The sequence below is a fragment of the Triticum aestivum genome, chromosome 7B (genome assembly GCF_018294505.1).
Source record: "Triticum aestivum cultivar Chinese Spring chromosome 7B, IWGSC CS RefSeq v2.1, whole genome shotgun sequence".
NCBI classification, from domain to species: Eukaryota; Viridiplantae; Streptophyta; class Magnoliopsida; order Poales; family Poaceae; genus Triticum; species Triticum aestivum.
The window spans coordinates 502,669,813-502,679,993 of NC_057813.1; the positions used below are offsets into that span (position 1 = coordinate 502,669,813).

Here is a 10,181-nt window from a genome sequence, read left to right on the forward strand (position 1 = left end):
ACAAAGTTTTTCCCCAAAAACCTAATGAATTCAGCAGGCGACAGAGTAAGAGGAACCCCTGACCAAAAAAGTACTGCAAAATTGCCTTACCAAAATCGATTTCTCACGCATCTAGAACCTCCCATGGTGGGTTAAAACATGCACGCACACATGCCCGAAAATCGAGTTCCTCCACTCTTCCTCAAGCATCAACGGGCGCGAGTTGTCTCGCACCCCCAACCAAAATCGAGCGCATCCAAGGCTATCATAACAACGGGGCGAGTCGTCTCGCACCCCAACCAAATTCGAGCGCATCCAAGGCTATCTACATCGAGATGCATACATGGGAAGCAGAGCTGGGGCGGAAATGTACAGCGAGATGCATATGTGGGAAGTAGAGCTGGGGCGGAAATGTACAGCGAGATGCATATGTGGGAAGTAGAGCTGGGGCGGAAATGTACAACGAGATGCATATGTGGGAAGAAGAGCTGGGGCGGGGATTACCGGAGTTTTGGGGCATAGATCCTCCACTCATCACCGGACCATCGCTCCTGCCTGCGCCCTGCTGCTGTCGTTCACCGCACCACCGCCTCCAGTTGTCGTTCCTCCCTAGATCCCACCTGTCAACGAAGCAGCACGGCCAGTGTCGCCGAGAGCACCAAAATGCCTCGCCCCTCGAACGGAAACGCTGCGCACCGCTCGAATCGATGGGGGGGGGGATATGGAGAAGGAACCGTCGGATTTCGTCGCGCGGGGGGGGGGGGGGGGGACAGAGAAACCGGCAGTTTCAAAATGGGAGGAGCCGTTTCTCTGCGCTGGAGTCAAGGGAGGGCGGTGGGCGTGGGAATGGTGACGCGCGACGTGGCAGCGAGGGTGGGGATGGACTAGTCGCGTGTCCAACGAGTCGGACCGACATGCCGAAACCTGAGACGCGCCCCCGACCTCGACCAGGCAGCACCTGCGCGTCGCGATCCAGATCGGATGGCGCGCGAGGGTGTGCGCTCGGGACGCCCAATGAGCACAGCTGCATTTTTTAGAATTTGGGAACATAAAAAGGAAAAGGAAAAACAAAACAAAAACACATAAAAGAAATAGAAATATAATGCGTTGAGCGTACTGCGCCGGCCAGCAGTGGCGAAAGGTGTGTATTTTGCTGGCTTACTAAAAGCTGGGCGGACCTAGCTGCCTCTAGCTGTGGTGGTATCGTCTCCCGGAACGGAGTGAAACAAACAGGGGATTTTTGTTCTGCTCCGTGCTCTGTTTCTGCCCTGAAGAGCCGGCTACAGATTCGCCTACCAGTCGCTCCCTGCTCAACACAACGAAATCTACCGCACATACGATCCGAACACACTCTCACCAGCAATAACAACACTGTAACAATTCCACTGTAACAGTCTGAAATCTCTCTGGACCGCACTGTCTACGACCGAACCGCTTCTTACTCTAAGGTGTAAGCCATCGCATACTTGTGAGAGATAGCGCTGCATCATTCACTGAAAGGCGGAAAAGAGCAGGCAGATACCACACGGCTAAAGTTATTCCTCATTCAATCCCCAAGCACTACAAGGCGAGAAAGATGAACACAGTACGGGATCAGCATGCATGCATGCATACAGGCCTTCACGACTTGGTGGTGAAGGGCGTGTAGGTCTTGAGCGAGTCGCGGACGCCCTGGATGGACGCGGCGCAGGCGGCGACGGTGACGAGGAAGCAGACGAAGCTGAGGCTCTGCAGCGCCACCCACTTGGTGCCGAACCGCGGGATCTGCCGCTGCCGGATGTACATCTCCACGGGGAAGAAGACGGTGAGCGGCCAGAAGGCGATGCTGCCCAGGAACCCCAGGATGCTGTTGAAGAAGGGCATCAGCATGGCCAGCAGCGTGATCATCCCCACGAACGCCGTCCGCCATACCAGCCGGAACACCGCCGCGTGCTCCCGGCCCAGCCCCGGGTACCTCCGCGCCACGCCGCCCTCCACCGCCGCGAACAGCGGCTGGCAGAACACCTGGAACCCGCCCACCAGGTGGAGCACGATGCACACGTTGGCGAAGTCCACCAGCCAGTAGGGCTCGTAGAAGCCGAACCCCGTCAGGATGTTGCCGTTGGCGTCGTTGCCGAAGGCCGAGTAGCCCAGGCAGCCGCACAGCATGTAGAAGGCCGTCGTCGTCGAGATGCCCATCAGCGTCGCCTTCCGCATCGTCTCGTTCTCGCGCGGAGGTGACCGTAGCGTGTCCTGCGCACATGTTCATCGTCGTTTGGTGGCCAGCTAGTTAGTCATCATCACCTGCTCTGCTCGAGCTCCAGAGACGAGAGTTATATATATAGTACCTGGATCTCGATGAGGATTATGGTGTAGGAGTAGGCGAAGGCGACGTTGCCGAGGGCCTGGAACGTCATCCAGACCTTCTGCGAGGCGTCGACGTCGACCCCGACCTCCGTGCCGGTCAGCGACGTCTTCCCCGTGGGCCCCGAGATGGTCTGCGCCAGCGAGAGGCCGACGGCGATGGTGGCGTAGGAGAAGGACATGATGGCGGCGACGATGGAGAGCCACGAGAGCTTGTGGAAGTTGGGCACCTGGCAGAAGATGACCTGCACCACCCCGAAGCCGATGATGTAGGCGCTCAGGTACTGGCTGCAGTCCGCCTTGTGCCCGTGCCAGTGGTAGCAGTTGGACTTCTTCAAGGCGCTGCATGCAAACACACGCTCAGACCTTACTGCTACTACTATGATCGATCGATCGATCGATCGATCGATCATGCATGTCCAGGTGGGAATGAAAATGGGCTTCCATGGGGCTTACGCGGCGCTGGTGGAGGCGGTGATGGTGTAGCCGATGCCGGTGCCGAACATGTTCACGTACTGGCAGAAGCCGCAGAACCAGACGTGCCATCCGCCTGCATGCAAATCATCATTTTCAGCTTGCAATCTTCGTTTTCTCAGCCGGAAAGAGCTCGCAATATGACGATCACATACCTAGGTAGGACTGGACGGCCTCCGTGTAGGTGTAGTTGCGCTTGCCAGTGACGGGGTCGCCGACGCGGTAGCAGTCGGCGAGGAGGCCGCAGGTGTAGAAGGTGATGACGGCGAAGAGCACCAGGGTGAGCGGCCCGGCCACCCAGCCCAGCTGCGCCATGGCCCAGGCCAGCGACAGCACGCCGGACCCGATCACCGCCGTTATGATGTGCGCCGCCGCCGTCCATACCGTCCCTGGTGGTACACACACACAAACGTACAACAAAAATGAGCTGTGAATCCTTTGTCAAAGGAAGATATCAAACGATATACACGTTGTGTTTCTTTCCCTTTCTTTCGGCAATCGATTTGCTTGGTATAGAATTCTTACAAAAACCTCTCAAATTCATGTGTTCCAATAAAGCTCTAAACACCCCCGCAAAAAAGAAAACTCTAAACGAGTTCTCTGAAATTCATGTATGCACTTCAGAAAGTACGTGTCTGAGCCATCGACCCGTACGCAGACAAAAAGTCGCTGCCCCGTTGACGCGTACAGAAAACCGACGGTAGAGAACCAAGGTAAGCAGATCAGAGAGCTTTCGGCGATCGCCATGCAGAAAGCAGAGTTGGCAACATATTCGCGCTCGGTGGTGGCACTACGCACTAGCAAGGGAAAGAAAGCTACGGCCAACCATCGGAAAAATATCGGACGTACGTATGGCGCCACCGCCGCCGCTGGATTTGGCAACATGTCATTCAATTCGAGACGGGTTCTCTACCTCGGTGGCCTACGCTGCCATGGCAGCCGTTCTTTTCTCGGTGGCCTCTTTGACCTGTGCCTATCTCATCGGGGCGCGTCTAGGACGACGTGCCGGTTTTATGGAGAGAACGCCAACTGATTGGACCGTTGTTGTGGCGCTATGTTGGTAGGGGAAAGATACTACCACCGGGCTGAAATATTCCGAATCAACTTGTCTTCCTGAAAGGCAAAGCCTCCCAAAACCTCCAGACTCCACATCACACAAACATATACTCCCTCCGTCCATGTTTAAAGGATAATACTATCCCCGTCCTGCTGGTTTATTGGTCCCATTATATTTTGTGCCAAATTTTAATCATAAATTTAATTAACTAAATGTTCATGCATGTCATAAAAAATTATATTATTAGAAACTATGAACAAATCTGAATCCAACGATGTAATTCTTTTTGACATGCATTAACGTTTTGTTCGTTAAATATTTGATCAAAATTGACACAAATTACAAAGGGGATCAATAAACCAGGACGGAGGTAGTAAGGTTTAAGGCCAAGACTCTACTACGAAGTGTGCCTTGGAACTTGTTTGTAGTTTACGATACTGGTGAAATAAATCATGAAAAAGAAAATACCCACTCTTTCTGTCTGCCCAAAAAAATCATGCTCAATATCCAGGAATATTTCCATTGACGTGTAATTGCAGTGTCATATTACCCAATTTAACCGCATGTAACTCAACATGGTACCAGGCGCATTATAGAGTAAATACTAGAAGATTCTATGTTTAGCCCGAAGGAACCACAAATTAGCAAATTAGCAGCCATTGAATAGGCCCACCTTATCCTATTAGTTTGTGTTTTTGGAAGCACTTGACACTGCTCTAAAGAATGTTCCATACTAGCTAGTGGGGATGATTCTTCCTATTATTTTGTGTTTTTGGAAGCACTTGACACTGCTCTAAAGAATGTTCGATACTAGCTAGTGGGGATGCATCTTTCTAAACCTCTCACAATCAATGGGGGGTTTTCTACGGCTGTGGATTCTCTGACGTAAGTCAGGTTGCCTTGGAGTGGCCGACATGTAGGCCAGACAGCAAGTTGGTCCATATGCCAGCCATCCAAAGTCAGCTGACTTACGGCAGAGAATATGCGCCTGTTTTGTAAACTGGAACTCAAATACCAGGCCATCGATTGCCAAAGAGGATTACTATTTATTTTCTAGTACTCCCTCCGTTCGAAAATACTTGTCATCAAAATGGATAAAAAAAGATGTATCTAGAACTAAAATACGTCTAGATATATCCCTTTTTATCCATTTTGATGACAAGTATTTCCAAACGGAGGGAGTAGCTATTTACGCAACACATCCGTTAACAACACATAATGTGACTATACAAATCTTCAAACTCCATGGCCCGACAAACGTTGTGTTTAGAATGTGCGCGTGCGGTAGGCGCGTAGCGTGTGCGTCTAGGCGGTATACTTTGCAGTGGTTGGTGTTTCCAAAAATTGTGGACATGCACCAGGAATGAATTGCCCAGTTTACCTAGGAAGAATTAATAGTTCTAATTGTAGTAGTATTCTCAAAATGCAAAGGTTCTACGTTCCACAGATAAACAAAACAGGTAATTGTTAATTGAATCTGCAAAACGAATTACAGTAACGTCTGCAAGGGCCAACCGATCGATTGCCAACCCAGCGATAGTAACCCAAAGATTCGAAATTGGATACTAGATGAATCTGCGTATATCTGGCTGGGATCCGAGCGAATCATAAATGGGAATCCTGGTAGGTTTAGTCATACGCGCCACAGAGATTCCAGGCGCGCGGTAATTAATGGTTTACAGAAACGGCCGGATATGCGTGTCTGTGGCACGCTCATAAGCAAGCAGCAGCTTTTTTCGCCCGCCCGCGGTTGAAACTGGAAAGCAATCAATTTTGATAACCAGCCCGCCAGCCCGGCGTGAGAGATGCAGAGAACTTCGCCGGCAAGCATCCAAACGAGATGTGGCCTATGCGCGACGGGGGCCATGCCATACTACTACGTCGGAAGGATCCATGTGCATGCATTGTACGTATACGTCGGAATAAATTCCGTGGGAATTCGCGTCATCGGACATTAATGCCGTATACGCCGTCCAGCTCTACGTGGCCGGCTACGCCCTATCCTCCCTCTCTCGACGCGCTCGCTCCCCGGTTCACGAAGCGCGCGCGTGACGGCCTCGGTTTCCCCTTCCCTCCTTCACTCAATTTAGGGATGGTAAATATCCAACCGCCTTCCGTCCGCCGGCCGGAGAACGGATCGATCGATCGATCTACGGAGAGGCGAATCACTAAGCAAGAATGGTAGGATGGACGGACGGACGTACCTGTTCTCCTCTCCCTGCCGTCGTCGTCGACGTCGCCGTGGGTGCGGGGAAGGTGGCCGTCGACGTCCATGGCCCCGCCTCCGCCGCTCTCACGCGCTGCTCCCGCCGCCTCCCTCCGCGTTGATCTCCTCCTCGGCCTCCCTCCCTCCCTCTCTCTCTCTCTACAAGTGATCTGTTGTATCTTGTGTGTGAGTTATGTATGTGGGAGTGATAGACAGATGATTGTTTGCGGTTCCCTCTCCCCCCTCGCAGCTTTGCTCCTCCTCCGGTGGTGGAAGGAAAGGAGAAGTGGTGTGGTGGTGTGGTCAGGAGAGGGAATAGGAGAGGCCAATGAATTGCCATATATATAGGGGCCGGGGGCGGGAGGGGGGGTCGGGCCGGCTGGCTCAACTTCCGCGTCAGCGGGTCTCAGTATATTCAGTCCGGCCTGCTTGAGAAACGGGGGAACGGAATGCGACGACGTCATGTATGACACCAGTGGCTAATTCTCTCTTTTCTAAATATTTTTTGCGGGGATAATAACCGAATAAGAAAGGCAACTCTGTTTTACATATCATTAAACACGATTTATTTTTTTAAGGAAAAAGGAAATAAGTAATTCGGTTCCCGTACAAACCCTGTGGGGCATCCATATCTAAGAAAATCCATAATGATTAAATGGCTCCCATATCAAACGTGTTACCAAGGGGATAATAATTAATATAAATTCTATTCATACATGAATTTCTAAATAATGTTTTTATTTGCTTTGCATAGAACCTTTGTGTTGTATGAACACATCAGTAGTTGAACTCAGAACAAGCATTAATATATAGGAGTACACCTATTCCTATATATGAAGTTTCAAATAAGGGAATGTAAACAAAGTAGTAGGTTTACGAAATCAAAATAACTTGATTTGGGGATATATTTTTATGGAATTACTATTTGGATTTAGAGACAACAATATTTTCATACGAAATTTAGAACAGAAAAAATAAATTAGTAATATTTTGTATGAACACCATGTACGATCCATAATAGATGAATTTGTAACTACATGTGATCTTTATTAGGTGATCCAATAATACTATTATATTAACATATGAGCTTCAAAATAATGAAAAACAAAAGGAAATTATCATGTACTTCTTTCCATACACATATAGCCACTTGATCTATCAACCGAGACGAGTGATTTCGGAGTATAAGGAAAGAATTTGACATCAGTGCAACAAACACGAGTGGAAGCATTCATGAATTGACTCTTACCGAGGGAGTTCAAGATGACTCAAAGTAACTTAAGTGGTAAGATAATAAGAATCAAAGAACAAATTCAGGTATTAAGATCACATATATGGCAGGCATGCCATAAGGTAAGAATTGTTTAGAAATCGAGTGCGCTAATATGAGGTTCATTGGTTTGCAACCTAATGTGGCATGCCAGTTTTTGGCAAGCCAACATTTACCAGAAGTTCAAACTTGCAATATTTGGCAACTTTGGCTAGTGTTTGGCCAGTAGAGTTTCCAAAAGTTGGAACCAAACCAATAAGGTACCAAATTTTCAGAGTTGCCAAATATTGGCTGCAAACCAACCAGGCTCTATGTGCGAGCGAGCGAGTGTATCACACGAAGGAAGTGATATGTCTCAATAGTATCTATATTTTTTTATTGTTAAATGCTATGATATATATCACTTTTGTATGCTTCATATGTCATTTTATATTATTTTCCGGACTAATCTATTAATTTAGTGCCGTTCATGCTTTTGTATGTTTTTGGTTTTCCAGAAAATCCATACCTACAGAAGTCCAAACACGACGAAAATTATTGACGATTTTGTGTGGACAATAAAAGACCCTAAAAGCTTTGGGGGAGGACAAGAAGACCCACAAGAGCCCCACAAAGGCACGGGCATGCCCTGGGGTAGGGCGCGACAACCTGGCTTGTGGGTCTCTCGTAGCTCTGTTTGCCCTAATTTATGGCCTATAAATTCCCACATATTAAAAAAACCCGAAGCGAGGCCCGAAAGGATTTATCGTCGATGCAAGCCTCTATTCCAAACCGATCCCATCTAGAGCCCTGTTCTAGTACTCTGCCGGAAGGGGAATCATTGGGGAGGCCACCTTCATCAACCTTACTGCCTTTATGATGATGTGTGAGTAGTTCCCTTAGGATCTACAGATCCATAGCAGTAGCTAGATGGATTTCTCTTTCTCTCTCTTTTGATCTTCAATACATGATCTTCTCTAAGATCAATCCAATGTAATCTTTTGCGGTGTGTTTGTTGGGATCCGAAGAATTGTGCTTTTATGATTAGATTATTCATTGACGTATTTTGAATCTCTTGAAGTTACTCTCTTGTATAACTTTATAGCTATCTATGTATGCTTCGGATCTATGGGTGTTCTTTGATCAATTAGATGAGTAGATCTTCAGAGGGAGTGGTGCATAGTGGTGGGTTCAAGTGTGTGGTTATCTTGCCCTATGATAGGAGGGGCGAAGGCACGTATTGTGTCGTTTCCACTAAGGATAGAACGACGGGGTTTGGTTATATTGATTGTTCTTTTTCTATCTACATTATGTCATCATGCTTATTGTGTTACTCTGGCTATCATGAACTTAATACTTTCAGATGCTTTATGTAGAACGGGCTTTGGTGGAGTAATAGTAGTAGATGCAGTTGGATTAATGATCTACTTGTCATGGACGTAATGCCTATGTGAGATTATGCCATGAATTATCATAATTATATCTATGCTCAATTTTATCAATTACCAACAGTAATTTGTCTATCATGCCTTTGCTATGCTTTCGACAGAGATGCCACTAGTGAACCTATAGCCCTCAGGTCTATTTTCCATCAATACAAAAGCCTCTACTATTGTTCTTACTTGTTCTTTCTTTGTTGTCGCTTTGTCTATCACTATCTATTTTTAATCTTATCGCCAGCAAGAGCAAGAGGAGTGAAGATCTCCTTGTCTTTGTTAGGTGCAAGCAATTGTTTTGTTTGTGTGCAGGTGCTGCTAACGTTCTTAGTGTGGTGTCTCCTACTAGTTTGATAAACCTTGGTTATGCTATCTTTATTGTTGACTCACTGAAAACAAAATCAAATAAAGAATATTGATTATGGATCCTTATCCACTTACTAATCTTTTAAAAAATCCTACTTATGATAAACCAATATCTGGTGATGAAGAAAATGCTATTGGGATGAAGTTCTTTGAAAGAAAAGATGGAGTCGAGAGGATAATGAATTGCCATTTATATAGGGCGGGGAGGGAGGGAGAGGGCCGGGCCGGCTAGCTTAAGTTCGACATCAGCGGGTCTTAGTATATTCAGTTCAGTCAGCTTTAGAAACGGGGAACGCAATGTGACGACGTCATGTATGACACGAGTGGCTAATTCTCTTTTTTTTAATTGCGGGGATAATAACTGGATAGAAAGACTACTCTGTTTTACATATTATTAAACATGATTTAATTTATAAAATTTGTAATTTCCAAACGTTCGGATTTGTGATCAGATCCGAACGCTCCGGCCGCCGTTCGATCCTCATCGCGAGCGTTGCTTCCGCTCGTTCTTTTCCTTTTTTTTCTCCAACATGCACATATGAATTGCTCACTCATGCTCGTGTGGTCTATCCTGATTTTCCCGTCCAAATTTTCTTCACATGATCTTGTCGGCCAGTTTCCTTTTTTCTTTGCATGAGTCGATGCGACTTGATCATGAGTTTTCCTTTTCGGCCAGCGCTACAAATCATCTGGCTGAAAACCGGGGGAAATCAGCCCGCTCCCAGGCCGTACGATAGCGACGCGTAGGTCCGTCGGATTGTCCCACTGTGATCCGTTTAAGCTCCTGGCTAACATCCGGTGCAAGCTCCTTCCGTCTTCTCATAGCTCTCTGTTACTACTTACTACTACCAAACTCCCAACGCAGAATCGGCAACTCGGAGCATCCAGCCACTGATCGGCATTACGTTCAAGAAAAATAAAATCTCCACCCGGCGTTAGTGGCTCTGTGACGGTGGCCCGGGGTGCTTTGAAGACCAGAATACCGCTACGACTGCTTCGACATGCACGGTGCTACTACGAGGTGTGCTATCACGATGGCCCGACTGCTTCGACGACCGTGGTGATACTATC

At 47.8% G+C, this 10,181-nt stretch overlaps 1 protein-coding gene across 1 annotated transcript; it reads right to left on the reverse strand.

Moving 5' to 3' along the window:
• Nucleotides 1–1,498: 1,498 nt before the first annotated feature.
• Nucleotides 1,499–6,357, reverse strand: LOC123162492 (amino acid permease 1). The gene is made up of 5 exons (XM_044580270.1): nucleotides 6,058–6,357; nucleotides 2,952–3,185; nucleotides 2,779–2,872; nucleotides 2,307–2,664; nucleotides 1,499–2,211 (listed from the first exon to the last, which is right to left on the reverse strand). The coding sequence occupies exons 1-5, from the start codon at nucleotides 6,125–6,127 to the stop codon at nucleotides 1,600–1,602; spliced, it is 1,368 nt and encodes a 455-aa protein (XP_044436205.1). The 5' UTR covers nucleotides 6,128–6,357; the 3' UTR covers nucleotides 1,499–1,599.
• Between the last annotated feature and the right edge of the window lie 3,824 nt (nucleotides 6,358–10,181).

Coding starts and splice junctions, on each gene's coding strand:
- LOC123162492 (XM_044580270.1), bottom strand. CDS start 6,127: ATGGACGTCGACGGCCACCTTCCCCGCACCCACGGCGACGTCGACGAC. Junction 2,873..2,951: donor GGCCGTCCAGTCCTACCTAG/GTATGTGATCGT, acceptor ATTTGCATGCAG/GCGGATGGCACGTCTGGTTC. Junction 2,665..2,778: donor ACCGCCTCCACCAGCGCCGC/GTAAGCCCCATG, acceptor GTTTGCATGCAG/CGCCTTGAAGAAGTCCAACT.